This window comes from Eptatretus burgeri, chromosome 3 (assembly GCF_056783735.1).
Source record: "Eptatretus burgeri isolate ZD-2024b chromosome 3, Ebu_testis_v1, whole genome shotgun sequence".
Classification (NCBI taxonomy): Eukaryota; Metazoa; Chordata; class Myxini; order Myxiniformes; family Myxinidae; genus Eptatretus; species Eptatretus burgeri.
The window spans coordinates 105,532,974-105,550,450 of NC_140963.1; the positions used below are offsets into that span (position 1 = coordinate 105,532,974).

Sequence of the window (17,477 nt, forward strand, 5' to 3'; positions counted from 1 at the left end):
TTAAAGCAAATACACGGATTTACAAACCAGAAACTGGTGTACCTCGTGTTGCAGAGTACAGAACATGCATTGCAGTCCAAAGCATCATGGAATGTTAAGGATGTAATAAGTATATAATAGAGCAAACGGCCTGAAACAGAATAATAAAATGCACACACGGACAAAATTATTTCTCCGCGCCATTTATCGGAAGATTTTGCCGAGAAAAACAAATAGTCACTTTAGCCGTATGATGTAGAATAAAAGGAGATAGCAGGGCATTCGGACCGACCGAGTCAATTCACACCCTCGACAATTGAACACCATTTCTCTGTAAGATTAGCAAAAAAATACGTGTGAAGATGGTTCATAATTTGTTTTTGGACAGAGGACACAAACCCAGTTTTTTGTAATTCCCATTCATGGTTAACCTTTCTTCTGTAAAGTTTGAAACTGTAGCTTTAATCGTAGTAAATGTTTGTTTAAAGAAGATAAAAATGTTTCACAGCAGTAAATGACTTTGCTGCATTAAAAAAAAAAAAATTGGAAATTGACTTTCACATAACAATTAATATGCTATGTTTATATGTACATTCTAAAAATCACCTTCCTCTCCTATTTATGAAAATGGAAACTTTTTTTTGTTTTGGTCAAGGGCTCCTTGATGGCCTGGGCCCTCGGTCGGTGCTCCAATACCCAATTGCTCATTCCACCCCCCCCCCCCCGGTTAGATTGCCCCAAGACAGTGTTCCAGGCCCAGTCCTATTCCTGATCTTCATCAACAATCTCTCTGACTGGAAAAACCCCTTTATAGATTTGCTGATGATTCCACCCTCTTCCATGACATCCTTCATCATTCAGACAGGAAGGCTGCAGACTCTTCCCTCTCTTAATACAATGAAAAAAAAAATCAAAAGCTGGTCAAATACTTCGAATATGTCTTTCAATCCTCACAAATCTCAATCTCTCACTCTCTCTCCGAAAGGACCATCTGGCAACCCCACCCACCCCCCATATACTTTCTTAACAATCCTCTTGGGGAGGTTCAGTCATCCAAACTCCTGGGTCTCACTATCAGCCATGATCATTCTTGGGCAAACCGCATTAGCAAGTTGGTCTCCAAAGCCAGTCACTGACTGGGCATCCATCCTCCGTTGTAGAAAGTCCTTCCTTGGCACACCTGAACTCCTATACACCGACAAGGCCTTCATCCACAGCTTTATGGGGTACTGCTCTCCCCTCTGGGCTGGCTCCCCTGCCTCACATCTTGCTCAGATCGACACCATGGAAACGAAGGTCTTCAAGATCATTGGAATCTCTCACACTGAAGCCGAGTCTATGGCTTTATCACTTCTCCATCACAGACAATCGGTGGTCTCTGTCTTCTACTGCCTCCGTTCTGGTCTTGCACCCCCTGCTCTTTCCATGCTTTGTCCCACCTCCCCAGGCTTCTTCAGAGCACACATGGTCCACCAATCATCCTCTTCTGGTAAAACTACCTAAATCCAGGATCACAAATCATACCTCCACTCATTTCTTTCTCTTTTTTTTTTCCTGCCTGTGACATCACCTTACATTTCCTCTTCAATCTCCTCATTATTCCCTCCAGGTCTTCAAGACAACAGCTGTTCACCACCATCTCAAGTCATCCCCGATTCAAAATCCTAATTTTCCATTTTTTTCCTCCTTGGAGTTTCCCTCTCCATGCATGCGTGTTTCGTGTCCTGTTTTTGTGTGTTCCATCCAGATCCGTTCAATGTGTTAGCTCTTCCACGAACCTTGACTATGTATCAAACAAAAATAATTATAGTTTGATGGTATCGAAGAAATTGGAAAGAGGATGGCTAGCCTCACAATGATAATTTTAGCAAATTGAAACTTGTGATAGTACGAGCAGGTGCCTGCGGAAATTCCGTGTCATGCAAATTGTGACTTCAATGTCTTTGCTGATGACATTCCCTGTTTGCTTGTCGCACTGTCTCTCAGTCGCCGGCAGTCATGCCGCACCGTCCCTCAGACATTACTGGTCTCCGTAAAAGTTAGGACAGGTGTGAAGTCATAGTCAAAACAACGTCCATTTCACAATCTCATGAGATATGTCCCACGGAAAGTCCGTGGAATTGCTGCTCTCAAGCCATTGTTAGTAGAATAATTATTTAAATAAATTATCTTCTTCATGAGGCATAAATACAACGTTAAAATGAAATATCAACGAAACGTTTAATCCGGAATCTCACGATATTATACGGTACCTTCAGAAAGTATTCACACCCCTTGACTTTTGTCACATTTTGTTGTGTTACAGCCTGAATTTAAAATAGATTAAATTTAATTTTTTTGTCACTGGTCTACACAAAATACCCCTTAATAACAAAGTGAAATCGTGATTTCAGAAACTTTTTACAAATTAATTAAAAATGAAAAGCTGAAATGTCTTGCGTCAATTACTATTCAACCGCTTTGCTACGACACTCCAAATTGAGCTCAGGTGCATCCAATTTCCTTTGATCATTCCTGAGATGTCTGAACAACTTGATTGGAGTCTACTTGTGTCCAAATAAATTAATTGGACATGATTTAGAAAGAAACCTTTCTATGTAAGGTCCCACAGTTGACATTGTATGTCAGAGCAGAAACTCTAACATGAAGTCCAAGGAACTGTTTGTAGAACTCCGAGATAGAATTGTGAAGAGGTATAGATCTGGGGAAGGGTGTAAAACAATTACTAGACCTAGAGTGTTGAAAGGTCCCAAGAGCACAATGAGCTTCATCATTAGGAAATGAAAAGAATATGGAACTATCCTAAAGCTGGCAATCTCACCAAACTGAGCAACCAGGCAAGAATGTGAGGAAGAACCCAATAACCACTCCAACAGAACTACAGAGTTCCTTGGCTGAGATGGGAGAACCTTCCAGAAGGACAACAATCTCTGCAGTGCTTCACAAATCTAGGCTTTATGGGAGAGTAGCCAGACAGAAGCTACTCCTGAGAAAAAGCACCTGACAGCATGCCTGGAGTTTGCAAAAAGGCATGTGAAACACTGACAGCAAGAGGCAAAAGCTTCTGTGGTCTGATGAGATGAAAATTGAAGTCTTTGGCCTGAATGCAAAGTGCTACGTCTTGTGGAAACCAAGCATAGCTCACCACCCAACTCAAACCATCCTTACCATGAAGCATGGTGGTGGCAGCATCATGATATAGGATGCTTTTCAGCGGCAGAGACTGCAAGACTTGTAAGGATAGTGGGAACAATGAATGGAGCCAAATACAGGCAAATCCTTGAGGAGAACCTGCTTCAGAGTGCAAAAGACCTTCGACTGCAGCCAAGATTTACGTTCCAACAGGAGAATGACCCCAAGCATACAGCCAAAGCAACACTGGAATAGCTTCAGAACAAGAATGTGAAAGTCCTTGAGTGGCCCAGCCAAAGAACTAATCGGCTCTCGTGGAAGAGCTAGAACACAGAACGAATCAGGACGCAACAGAACACGAGGAGCAGCAGAGAGGAAACAAACAGCATGGCCAAGGGACAAAATAGACGGAGACGGATAAGCAAGTGGCATGAGTATGCAAATGAGCGAGTCTTGTGGTGGAAAATAATGAAGTAAATTGTCATGTTTTGAGCCTGCCTTTCCACAAAGATTCTGGAGTGATTTTAACTACATTACTTCTGTTACTCACACTTACAAACCACCTGGAAATCTCGGTGACAAGGGAGATCCACGTCCATAATCCCACCTGTGTCGCATGTTCCACTACGTGCGCACCTCGCACAAGGTTGAGAGCAGCACACAGGATACTTAGGACGAGCGAGATAAGACCCGTGAGAGAAACTGGAGCCAAGCATTGAGTGTGTCCTACAATACAAAGGAAAGTTTAAGCAAAAGAAAGGTAGACAATTGGAAGTAGATACCAAGAATTGTATTTTGCTAATCAATGTGATCATTATACATTGACCTATTTGGGTCATGGACACTGATCCTTCCTTGTGAAGATCCATATCTATCTCTCTATATCTCTATCTCTATCTCTATCTCTATCTCTATCTCTATCTCTATCTCTATCTATATATCTCTCTATCTCTCTATCTCTCTATCTCTCTCTCTCTCTCTCTCTCTCTCTCTCTCTCTCTCTCTCTCTCTCTCTCTCTCTCTCTCTCTCTCTCTCTCTCTCTCTCTCTCTCTCTCTCTCTCTCTCTCTCTCTCTCTCTCTCTCTCTCTCTCTCTCTCTCTCTCTCTCTCTCTCTCTCTCTCTATATATATATATATATATATATATATATATATATATATATATGTGGATAACTGCCAAACTTTGATAAATCGAACAAAACACCCCTAAAAGGGGATGACGTGAAAGTGACACGTACGTGCGGAGGCACGTGGATAGATACAGCCGTTGGACAGCCTGTGCAGGTCTCCGTTCGGGTACTCCACATGAGCTGGATAGGGTGCGAAGAGGTCTACGGAAACCTGGGGCAACATCTCGTCGTCACGGCATCTGGGGATACATTCACTGTTATCCTCTTCACCAGAACTTGCAGATGGCCCTCTTGTCCTTCACCAGAACCACCCAAATAACCACCCTTATTACTTGCAGCTCATGCTCATCTTCAAATAGCAAGATGCCCCGCTTGTGTTGCTCATCCCCTAATAACCGCTAATGCCCGGTTATCCAACCCCCCACCAAATCACCAACAGATGTCCCTATTGTCCAACTCGTCTCAAATAAGCATCAGATCACCCGATTGTCCAACCCAGCCCTGAATTAACTACCAGATGTCCCTATTGTCCAACCCCCACCCAAATAACCATCAGATGTCCCTATTGTCCAACCCACCACCCAAATAACCACCAGATATCCCTCTTGTCCAACCCACCACCCAAATAACCACAAGATGTCCCTATTGTCCAACTTGTCTCAAATAAGCATCAGATCACCCGATTGTCCAACCCAGCCCCCAACTAACCACCAGATGTCCCTCTTGTCCAACCCACCACCTAAATAACCACTAGATGTTCCTATTGTACAACTCTCCTCAAATAAGCGTGATATCACCCGATTGTCCAACTCACCACCCAATTAACCACCAGATGTCCCTATTATCCAACCCACCACCTAAAATAAATAACCAGCAGATCACCCAATTGTCCAACCCACCACCAAATAAATAACCACCAGATTTCCCTATTGTCCAACCCACCACCAAAATAAATAACCACCAGATGTCCCTATTGTCCAACTCACCACCAAAATAAATAACCACCAGATGTCCCTATTGTCCAATCCACCACCGAAATAACCACCAGATGTCCCTATTGTCCAACCCACCCTCCAATTAACCACCAGAATAACAAATAACTATCAAATGTCCCCGTTGTTCGACTCGCCCCGAATAACCACCAGCTGTTCACAATGTGCTGCTCTCATAAAAATCACGAATAGATGTCCCTATTGTCGAACTCACCCCCCAAAAGCCACCAGATGTTCCGATTGTCCTCACCGCAAAACAACCACCAGACGGACCGATTGCGATGCTCTCCCCAAAAGCCAGCTGTTTCACACAACCTGTTTAAAACAATGTACAAATGGCTACCACACGCAACTTTATTGCCCCCTAGCGGTAATCTTTTTTGCCAAAGCTAAGCCATTAATTTTACAGTATCACCGACGTCCCTTCAAAGGATAGAATAATATTAATTTAAAAATATATATTTCACGATTATACAATCATATGATACACAACGAACAAGAAAGAGAAACGGTACAGTTTGTTATGGCCATGGCAGTGTAGTTCACGGTGGTGTTTCTCAAAATGTTCCTTCGGTTTTTTTTCCCTTACTTGTTGTACTAAGGTTAATTAATTTTATGTTCGTTCTTTAAGAGTCAATTTTTTTCAAACGAGACTTGTAAACGCCATCTCAAAGAGGAAAGAAATATTGTGAGTATGACAGTTCTGATTGGGCCTCGTCCACGTCAGGCCCGTCTCGGGCTGGGGTGATGGAGCTGAACGGAGGTGCGGATGATCCCTGCCAACTGTGCCATGGTGTCCGGGCGGCGTACACGTGTCCGCGGTGTAATACCCGCTACTGTTCAGTGGGATGTTATCGCGCCGAAGCGCACAGGGCCTGCTCGGAGGCCTTTTACCGAGACTGCTGTTTGGAACGGCTTCGGGATCACCGCACGCCGGGTCCACAGCACAAGGTGCTGCGAGTGCTGCAGAACTTGGAGAAGAGTGGAGATGAGTGTTGGGATGGAGGCGAACAGAACGGGCGTGAGGACGATGAGGAGCAAGAAGAGCAAACGTTGGAGCAGCGAATGGAAGGTCTTGATCTGGACCGTGATCTGGATCGGGTTTGGGAACGACTGAGTGAGCTTGAGAAACGCGAGTTCGACGCCTTGTTATCCCGAGGAGAAGCACACCGGCTCATCCCACCTTGGGTGCCGTGGTGGGAACGGACGGTTGAACCACACCGGCCCGGACTCGTTGAGGAACTCGATCCCAGCTCGGGTCTGCCCCCGGCACGGCTGAAACCCGCCGTGGTTCCTGTTGAGGAACTCAATCCCAGCTCGGGTCTGCCCCCGGCACGGCTGAAACCCGCCGTGGTTCCTGTTGAGGAACTCAATCCCAGCTCGGGTCTGCCCCCGGCACGGCTGAAACCCGCCGTGGTTCCCGTTGAGGGTGACCCTCCACCCCCGCTTTCAGAGCTGCTCAGCAAGCCTCCCTCCCCAACTGTGGGTCCGGCTTTGGCGAGCGTGCTCTTCGCTTATGCACTCACGGCCCGCAACTACGCCGGGAACTTGGACTCGGACGCCACGCTTGCGATGCTCGCAGCGTCGCCGGCGTTGGGTCGCGGTGTCGTGTACCAGAGCACGGCCCTGGCGCTGCAAGATGCCCTCCGCCTTGCCCAAGAGCGAGGGGAGTCCCGTGGGTTGTGCCTTCTGGCCTTGCATGACTCCGCTCGACTGTTGGATCGTGCGCAATGGTCGTGCGCCGCGCTGGCCGACGCGGCCCTGGCTCTGAACGCAGCACGAAGAGTTCTCCTTCGGTCTTCAGCTCGTTCCTGCTTCCTGGCGAAAAAGAAGATCGACTTTCTGCGGTCTTGGATAGCAGCCGAGTCTGGGTCGTTGGCCTCGCTTTCCGCCGAGGCACAACTCGAGTACGAGGAGAGCAGCACGGCAACGAAACACCTGGATGAGGACAGGAAACGGCTGGAGGAAGCCTGGGGTGGCCCGAGACCTCCACGACAGCCTGGTCCGCTCATTCAGGAGCTGTGATTACATTGATGGTGTGAAACGGAAATTACCTTTTTGATCAATGAAGCCAGAAATCCCCAGGGACACCTGACACGGGTGTCTCGCATCTCCATGTGTACCTTTGTGTCCTTGATGTCTCACACATGGTCTTCATAATAATAACTGGAGAGTTCAGCGAACACTCTTCAACTCCCCTGCAGTTTTCCGAGGACGAGCCGCCATTTTCACTGAACCTGGATGTTCCCTGACCCTGAAAGCGTGACCGACAAATTTGATTGGTCAAGACTGTGTAATATTTTGCCCAAGTACTGTGAAACTAAGGGGTTTTGGAAGTGCCAACCATGCGATTTGTGTTTTACAGTATCAAAATAAAAAAGATTTTAAAGATTATACAAAACAAAACAAACTATTTATTCAGGGGTTTACTGCAGTCTTTAACACCGCCTTATTTAACACCTGACATTAGTTATTCGTGCCTATTGTTTGTGTCCTTTATAACATCCCAAACATCAGTAAGTTTCCTGTGTGGAATGTTTTTTTTAAATTTTGTTTGACTGCCAGACAACCTGAAGAAATTGCTTTACTACTAGTGAGCAGGTGCGCTCAGGTCAAGGTTTCCATACAATTTGCCAAAGTACTGCTGAACTACAAGTTTATGGTCTGATTCATGTTCAACAGTGTTCCAAACATAACATTCAATCAAAATTAAGTTATTCCTCTATCATTGACTGTCACAGAGTGAAGTAATTGCTTAACCCCACTTTGCACATGGGGTAAGTATTTAGCAGACAAGGACAGTTATGCACACTGACCCACCAAAGGGGAGGAAAGAAAGGGGGTGGATGACATCCACATTAACATATGCACACAACAAGAGAACTCGACACTAAAAACATTTTATAACAAGAAAAAGAACAATCAGAGATTGCAGATCCTCACCAGGACTTATTTTGAGTAGTGTATTTTTATGTTTTTGGGTAAATCCAATATGGCTGCCAACCATGTGACCAATGATATATGTATCAACCTTTTGTTCCTCATGGACAGGCGGTCATACGTGTAAAATTTCGCCTCTATCTGTTGAGCCACTTCAGAGAAGATTTTTGAAGGTTAAAATGTGTATATATATATATATATATATATATATATATATATATATATATATATATATATATATATATATATATATATATATATATATATATATATATATATATATATATATAATCTGCGAAATCACGTGACCGATGACATAATGAATTATTTTTTTTCTGTGGACCATTTGATCCTGAGATGACCCTCAACACTTTTCATACTGATTGGATGTGGCGTTCTACATATGCAATTATGATGTCATAACGAGGGCACCTGTGACGTCATAATCATACATTCCCCATGAGGAGTACTTGCTGTGTGCCAAGTTTCAATTTTTCCCTTGGTGCGGCTTCAGAGATAGAGGTCCAAAGTTTTTCCAATATGGCTGCCACACCACGTGACCTATGATGTCATGAGTATCATTCAAACATTCTACATGAGTTGTCACACCAATGGTGAAAATTTTGTCTCAATTCGACAAGCACTTGCGGAGAAAAACACGAAAGTTCTGTACGAACAAACAAATGGACCCAAATGCAATACCCTCTCCTTTGGTGAGGGAAACTGGAAGGGTACTCGGTGGAGAGTATCCTTCCACCCCTTAATGCCTGATCCAGGAGAACATATCCAGCCTATCGTGCTGTATATCATTTTTGGCCCTATCTTTCAATGTAGTGAGGCAACTTAGCATAACAATTGTGCATTTTGTGAGGAAAGCACCAAATTTGGCACACTAGTAGCCCAACATATGAACAGATTTGGATATTGGGCCATCTCACATTCAGCCGCTGATGGCTGTGGCAGCCATTTTCCAGTGCCGTCAAAAATTGAGATGGCCCAATATCCAAATCTGTTCATAATATGTTAGGCTACTAATGTGCCAAATTTGGTGCCTTCCTCACAAAATGCACAATTGTTATGCTATGTTTAGCTAAGTTGCCCCACAAATGGTGAAGAATCACTTAAAATTTTCTCCTATCCGGATCTTCACCAAAATCTAATCAGTTCGTCCTTGTCACACACCCAACATGCTCATAATATTTCATCAGAATCCGTCCACAACTTTTTGAGATCCTGCACAAAAACAAATGAAAAAAATCACTCGCAGAGTGACAACTTGGCAAAACAGCACAAAGTAGAATGGCACTTTGTACAGCACATACCTCTGCCAGGTGGAACAGTTGACGTTTTGTATCCCACTGATGGTCTGGATCCGAACCAAAATCCAATCCGCTTGTTCTTATCACCGATCCAACTCATCCACCTTGTTTTGTCAAAACTCGTGCACAACTTTTTGAGATATCATTATATGTATAGTTTTTGGTCCTATCTATCAATTTTACAAATTAGGCCTTTGTTGACCTTAAACATAATTAGTGGTTGAATTCATTGACCTGATATGCAAATCCTGTTCAAATTTCAAGTCAATCAGATGAAAATCGAGGATTTTAGAAATTGCACCGAAGTTATTGACTTCAAACATAGTTGGTAGTTTAATTCAGTGACCTTATCTGCAAATCCTCTTCAAATTTGAGGTCAATCGGATGAAAATGGTGGATTTTATAAACTTGAAAAAGTTGACCTTTAGCCTATGATCACCTTTTGACTTCAAAAATACAGGATTTTTTGACCTTTTGACCTAGCATTCTCTCAGACGACCAACTCGTCCATTTGGTGAAGTTTCGTGAAGATCCGTTTAAAATTGTGACTTGTATGTGATTGAAGGTGTATAATTGAAAATCGAGAAATAAAAAACAAAAACGGTTGGCCAAATCTCCACCAAATTTTGAATACATGTTGGAAGTACCCAGAGCGGATGGGTATTACTTGTACAGCAAAACAACATTAGTGCAAAAACAAAATGACAACGGTACAATACAATAAAAGAAAATGACAACGGTACAACCACCACAACCACACTTGTCGTTGCCTGCCTCATTCAATCACTCCACCCTCGGGTGATCTGATGGTTGTGTGCTTGGGGTCATTGTCCTGGAACGTAAAGTTCATGGGGTGTCTAGGGGTCTTTTGGTCTGCACAGTTACCTGAGCTCTTGGCTTGCTTGGCTCTCTGTGGAGACTTCATCTTTACCTGGGAGTGCGACGAGTTCTCCACAAATGAGCAAACAAGGTAAGATTCAGATGATGTCATCAGCTGGCATCCTGTACCTGGATTCATCGTAATGTTTGAGCGTAATTTATCGTACTCCAGGTGGTGATGCACCGCTGTTCACCCAAGTTACCACACTGTGGAGGGGTTGGACTTCTAACTGGGCACATCATACCACACCACAAAATACAGAAGAATCATCTTTACTATAAAAGTAAATTTGTGTATATAATACTGTAAGACCAGTTTACGTCGTTCCTGAAAAGTGCAACAAATATTGAAATGATGAAAATGAAAGGAATTTTTCTCATAATAATGAATGGAACAAGTGGGAGATGCATTCCTCACGTCACCGCTTCAGGTATTATAGTAAGCCTTTCACCTATGATATTACCCTTTTTGATTAATTACAGTTATATCCAAGTACACATAAATATAAAAAAAACAAGTGCCAGACATTTAGGTAAAAATAAACCTCTTCCGAAAGCGGTTGATGTTCTTCTGCCTTCAATGAACGTGGGCATATTTATCGATCAGAGGAAAACTTAATAACCTGGCAATGCATCAATACCAGCATCCATTCCATGAATAACATCTAATTTAATTTCCAAGGTAACATTTATACAATGCCTCTTCGGCAATCTACAGCACAGTCCTTTTATTTATGTGTGAAGCAAAGTACAGTAATTATTTCGGTGATTTGGAACTTAGCAATGTATTCCGGCCTCCATCAGTTGTGTTTGTTCTGAAAACGCTTGAATAAAAGGTATGATTTTTAAAACAATGCAAGTGTGACTTGAGACGACCAATGTCGAGAAGTGGTATTAATAAGGTAACGACGTATTTGTGAAACGATATAAAAGGGGGCGACGTAAACCGAGGTGTCATTGTATAGATATGTAGAAATCGTTTCTGTTTGTTTATTCCTATATGCTTCAAAATCTAAAAAAAAACTATTGAACCAAATCCAATCAAATTTTGCATATTGTCTAATACCCCAAGTATTGTTTCTGTTCGGATAGCATATATGGGGGAGAGGTTCAAGGTGAGGGGAAGACCCAAATTCTCTCTGTAAATGTGTATCATACAGCACCCCCAGTGATATCTGGAATTACAAATGATTTTCTTCTTAAATAAAGTTAAAACAACTTCACAATATGCATTACGGTGATGTTGAAATCTGAGTGAGGATAGATTGAAATTTTCAAAATGTTTCATTTCACTCATTTTAAATGGAGGTTTAAACCCAAGAATCCAACACTGACCTGTGCAGAGAACCTGAAGTGATTTTTGTTCACGCCATACACAGATGTAAGCAGCAAGGATGGTTGACAAAGGTGATGTTAGCGATATCAATTTCAATCCGCAGCCTGATGGAGTACTGCTCTCCCCTCTGGGGTGGCGGTCATACTTCACACCTAGCTTGGCTTCACGCTGTGGAAACCAAGGCTTTAAGGATCATTGGTATCTCCTGCAGTGACGTTGTGTTTGGGCCTCTCACTCTCTCACCACAGGCAGGTCAGTGGTCTATCTGTCTTCTGCAGTCTCCTCTCTAGTCTCGCCCCCTCCTACCCTATCTGCAATATGTCCCCCCTATATTTCCGCAGGCGCTCAAGGTCCGCCAACAACCCCCTTATGGTAAAACTACCAAAATCAAGAATCACTGCTCACCTTCACTCTTTCATTCCTCTTTTTTCCCACTTTTGGAATAAACTCCCTCACTCTCTTCAATCCCATTCTCCCCTCCAGGACTCAGGAGCGACTACTCATGCAGAATGTTATATTGATAATTATGACTTCATATGTCAGGTGTTGTGGCAGCTATGTTGGAAAAACAGAAAAACTATGGACCTCTGTATCTCTGAAACCACACCAAGGAAAAAATTGAAACTTGGCACATGGCAAGTACTCCTCATGGGGAATGTAATTTTTTTATGTCATAGGTGCCTTCATTATGACGTCATAATTGCATATGTAGAATGCCGTCTCATCAGTATGAAAAATTTTGAGAATCATCTCGGGACAAAATGATCCACAGAAAAAAAAAAAACTTGATCACGTCATCAGACACGTGATTCAGCAGCCTTATTGTATTTTTTTTTTTTTACATTCAAAAATATTCTTCTCTGAAGTGACGGAACAGATCAAGGCAAAACTTTAAACGTTTGACCACCTATCCATAAGTAACAAAAGGTTCACACATATGATGTCATAGGTCAAATATTGGATTTACCCTAAAACCTATCAAAAAAAAAAATCTCCAAAACGGCTGGACATATGGAGCGGAAACTTCACACAAATGTTCCACAAGCCATGAGTGTATGTTTGTTAAGACATAATTAAGAAAATAACTCGGCAAGCTAAAAGAGAGTATGAGAAGGACATGGCTAAGAATATTAAACATAATAGCAAGGCTTTCTTTATATTAAGTATATCGGGAAAAGAACAGGTCAGGACCAGTGTGGGCCCATTAAGGAATAGCACCGGAATAGTGGTTCGTGATGAAAGTGAGATGGCAGGCTTATTAAACAGGTAGTTTCCTTCAACTTTTACACAAGAACAGTCAGGAGAATTGCCAATAGCTGAGAGTATCTATCGAGGAGGTGAGGAAGGGCTTTTACAGAAGATCCAGGTTGGAGTGGAGGAAGTAAAGGAACAAACAGCTCGGTAATCGAAGAGAAGATAAGGCTCCGGGTCTAGATAATATGCACCTGAGAATATTGAGGGGGTTGGTTGAGCAGGTAAGCAAGATGTTAATGGATATTTTCAATAGCTCACTGGAGTCAGGACAGATACCGGAGGATTGGAGAGTAGCAAATGTAACGCCATTATTTATGAAAGGATCCAGAGAAGAATTGGGAAACTCTAGACGTTAGTTTGACTTCAGTTGTGGGGAAGGTGTTGGAGACATTAATCAAGGACCAGATGAGGAACCGTTTAAACATATACAAACTAATTAAAGGTAGTCAGCATGGGTTTACCAAAGGTAGTTCCTGTTTAACAAATCTTTTGGGGTTCTCTGAAGCAGTGTCTGATTGGGTGGATGGTGGAAAGGCAGTGGATATAGTATATCTGGACTTTAAGAAGGCATTTTATAAGGTACCACATCAGAGGTTGTTAGCCAAAGTGAGGGCTTGTGGAGTGGCTGGTCAGGTAGATAATTGGATTGCAAACTGGCTTTGTGGTAGGAAGCAAAGAGTGGCTGTGAGTGGGAGGATTTATTGCTGGGAGAATGCAAGTAACAGGGTACCTCAGGGATCAGTACTATTCATTATTTACATCAATGATTTGGATAATGGGGTAAAGAGTTAACTTTCCAAATTTGCAGATGACACAAAGCTTGAAGGTGAGGTGGATAGCAGAGGGGTGGTGATCAGATTCAGGAAAATATTGATACTTGTATAGATTAGGCAAAATATTGGCAAATGGAATTTAACCTGAGCAAGTATAAGGTGTTGGGGATGGGAAAGAACAATGAAAATAGAGATTGCAGGATACAAGGGGTAATTTTGGAGCGTGTCACACAGGAGAAGGATCTGGGGGTGGTAATAGATATGGGAGGTAAACAGGCAGCACAATGACAGGCAGCTATAGGTAGAGCAAATAGGGTTTTTAGGCTGCATAAGGAGGGGGATCAATTATAAATCAAAAGAGGTGGTGTTAACATTGTACAGGAATTTAGTGAGGGCCACATCTAAAATATTGTGTACAGTTTTGGTCATCACAGTTCCAGAAGGACATAGATGCCACAGAGAGGGTTCAGCACAGGGCTACGAGATAGATTCCGGGCCAAGCTCGACTCAGCTCTGAGGAGTGGCTGAAGGAGAGAGGGCTTTATACATGAGAAAGGAGGCGGTTACAAGGAGATATGATCGAGATGTTTAAGGTAATGAAAGGTATAGATAAAATAAGTGCAGATGAATTATTCAACAGAGTAGACAGTGATCGGACCAGGGGCCATCGCCTGAGATTAAAGAAGAGGAGGGTTAAGACAGTGGCAAGGCAGGGGACTTTCACTCAAAGAGTAGTTAATGCATGGAATGCCTCCCTGGAAAGGCAGTGGCAGCAGAAACAGTATACAAGTTTAAATTAGAATTAGATAGGTACCTGGAAGATATGGAGATGGAGGGGTTTGGGGATGTTGATAATACTTTTAGGTAATTTGAGCATTGATGGGTGATTGTATACAGAATGCTGTTGGTGGGGGTCTTGTCAAGGGGGATTGTGTGGTTGATGTATGTTTTAAACCAAGCCCATGCCCCCTCCCCTGAGGGGAAGAAAAAAAAAAACACAAAAACTTAAAGAAATAAATAAATATCCATTTTTTTGCATTTTCTTCCTTGGATCTTGTGTCAATAAATTAGTATGGTGTTCGCGCAGGCATGATGGGCTGAATGGCCTCCACCTGTGTTAGCTGTATTGGGCCCGATATGTTCTCGTGGATCAGGCATCTCGTGGCTGAGGTATTTGCTCTACAGAGCACCCTTGCAGTTCTTACTGTTTCTCACTAATCATTGACTGATGAAAAAAATGATAAAGTTTAAACAACATAACAATATGCATTATGGAACCGCAGTTTTAGAATATGAGGAAAGAGAAATAAGGACAATGAGAGGAGGAAGGCGTTGAGACTTCGCTGGAGTTGCCTCACTCTGTTTTGAGGAGTGCATTTCATTTTAAAAACCAACATACCCAGAGAAGGAGGAATCGGGGTCTTCTGTATGCAAACCTGTTAAAGTATTCATCTTCTCACGAGAGATCCACTTTAACCCGCTGTGTGCTGATCGGTGGAGATTCAACTTCTCTTCTGACATACAGTGCCTTCAGAAAGTATACACACCCCTCGACTTTTGTCACATTTTGTTGTGTTGTAGCTTCAATTGAAAATGGCATTAAATTAAAAAAAATTGTCACCGATCGACAGAAAATACCCCATATTCATAAAGTGAAAACATGTTTTTAGAAGTTTTTACAAAGTTATTGAAAATGAAATACAGAAATATCTAATTTACATAAGTATTCAGCCCCGAGTTAATACTTCGTAGAAGCGCCTTTGGCAGCGATTACAGCTCCGAGACTTCTTGGGGATGTCTGCATCAGCTTTGCACATCTGGATTTGGGGATTTTCTTCTTTGCAGATTTGCTCAAATGCTATCATGTTGGATGGGGAGCATCAGTGAACAGAATTCTTCAAGTCTTTCCACAGATTCTCAATGACATTCAAGTCTGGCCTTTGACTGGGCCACTCGAGGGCTTTCCCATTCTTGTTCTGAAGCCATTCCAGTGTTGCTTTGGTTGTATGCCTGGGATCATTGTCCTGTCAGAATGTAAATCTTTGCTGCAGTCTAAGGTCTTTTGGACTCTGAAGCAGGTTCTCCTCAAGGACTTTCCTCCTTTCATTGCTCCCTCCACCCTGACAAGTCTTCCAGTCCCTGCCGCTGAAAAGCATCCCCATAGCATGATGCTGCCATGGAGGAGATTTCACGGTAGAGATTGTGTTTGATGGGTGATAAGCTGTGCTCAGTCTCTGCCAGACATAGCGTTTTGCATTCAGGCCAGAGTTCAATTTTTGTCTCATCAGATGCATTTGTAAGTGTTTGTCTACTCGAGAATCCATGATCCACTCCATGTACAGTAAAGGTGTTTCCACCTTGCTGAACACCATGACCTACTTGTTTTCTTGCTGTTGACTTCTGTTACAGCATAAATCATGAAAGAGTTGCTTTCATTTCATCCTTCTTTCTGTTCTAATTATTTTGTTAAAAACTGTGAACATTAACACGAAAAGGGATTGAAGGAGGGATGATGCACAAATTATTTAACATACCTGACCTCTGATTTACTTTGAGACGTTTAAAAAATACCTGCAACAAAACCAATAATTAGGTGCAGGCTCCTCAAAGCACAAAAAAAAAATAAAAGACACATTACTTGTTACATTTATGTCGTACCCAACATGAATGCTCCAATTCGAAATGTCCGGTAATGTGCACAAATCTTTGTTTTATTAAGTAACCAAATGACAGATAGTGCTTGTGGTCAAATATTTGTATTTAGTTCAAAGGTGGAATAAATTGTACCCATGGCCTTCCCAAGGTTTCAAAGAAGCTTCATGGGCAGATAGATTCACGAGGTGGCTTACCTTTGCCCTTGCAGGGATAGGAGTCAGGGGAAAGAATTTGGGATTTTAAAAAGGTGATAATTCACTTCCAGCTACTCTTTGTGAAAGACAGCTTCTTCTTCATATGTTGCACATTGCTATGAGTAGCATCATTGGCTGAGGACATGGCTGTGTCACTGATGATATACAATATCTCCAGCCCCTCCCCCCACCACACTGTTTATGAAATGCCAGAGTGACAGTTTGGAGCTTGACCAAGATTCAAATCCAGGAAAAAAAAATAAAAGCAGCTCAGAGGTGAGTGTGCCTACCTACCAAGAGGACATCCTGCCACCCCTGCAAAAGATACCGAGGGATATTCAACACCTAAAAGTCTCCCCAGAAACTCTTGTAACCAGCTCAAGAAGACATTTTCATTTTGTGTTCAGCACATGGCTGCTGGTTTGCATCTTTGCTGGGGCAGCTGTGTTGCTGATGCAGTACCCCTGTAGGTTGGAGTAGGAATTTGGAAGTTGTTCAGGGTTCCTGCGATTGGATACCATGGGATCTTTAACATTCACCAACTAATGCCGGCAGATGGGATTCCCATTTTAACATTCATCCAAGGGATGGCACACGCATTAATGAATTACCCTGCCTGTGAAACAGCAGAATGATAGTTTATAGAGGGCCGAGATGAGAACCCAGGTTGGACAGCTTCGAGGTACTCACACCGAAGCCATCCTGTCAGCCCTTGAGGAAAAGTAAAAACCACAAACGTTGAGAGAGGGGAAGAAAAAAAAAAGTAGTAGTAATGACATCCATTTGAGGTGACACTGATGTGCTCCTTATGTTTGAGACAAAAACAAAAACTGGTTCAACCAAGCATGAACAAGCAACAGTGTGAACAGGTTTACTCATTTTCATGGACAAAAG

General features: G+C 42.7%; 2 protein-coding genes across 6 annotated transcripts in view; one reads left to right on the forward strand and one right to left on the reverse strand.

Annotated features, from left to right (window-relative positions):
- The window catches only part of LOC147030586 (vesicle-trafficking protein SEC22c-like), a 7,733-nt gene extending 2,090 nt beyond the window's left edge, over positions 1–5,643 (reverse strand). The window contains exons 1-3 of one of the 5 annotated variants that reach the window (XM_085874813.1): positions 5,484–5,643; positions 4,350–4,480; positions 3,662–3,837 (exon numbers count right to left, since the gene is read on the reverse strand). In XM_085874813.1, coding sequence (XP_085730939.1) covers positions 3,662–3,837; positions 4,350–4,464 — 291 coding nt within the window. In that variant the 5' untranslated portion in view covers positions 4,465–4,480; positions 5,484–5,643. Of the gene's footprint in view, positions 1–3,661; positions 3,838–4,349; positions 4,481–5,447 lie in introns of all 5 variants that reach the window. The other 4 variants (XM_085874812.1, XM_085874814.1, XM_085874815.1 and 1 more) reach the window with 4 other exon arrangements.
- Positions 5,644–5,906: 263 nt separating this feature from the next.
- Positions 5,907–8,389, forward strand: ZNHIT2 (zinc finger HIT-type containing 2). The gene has a single exon (XM_085874810.1). It carries the CDS (start codon positions 5,981–5,983, stop codon positions 7,256–7,258), a length of 1,278 nt encoding a protein of 425 aa, XP_085730936.1. The 5' UTR covers positions 5,907–5,980; the 3' UTR covers positions 7,259–8,389.
- The last annotated feature ends 9,088 nt before the right edge of the window (positions 8,390–17,477 follow it).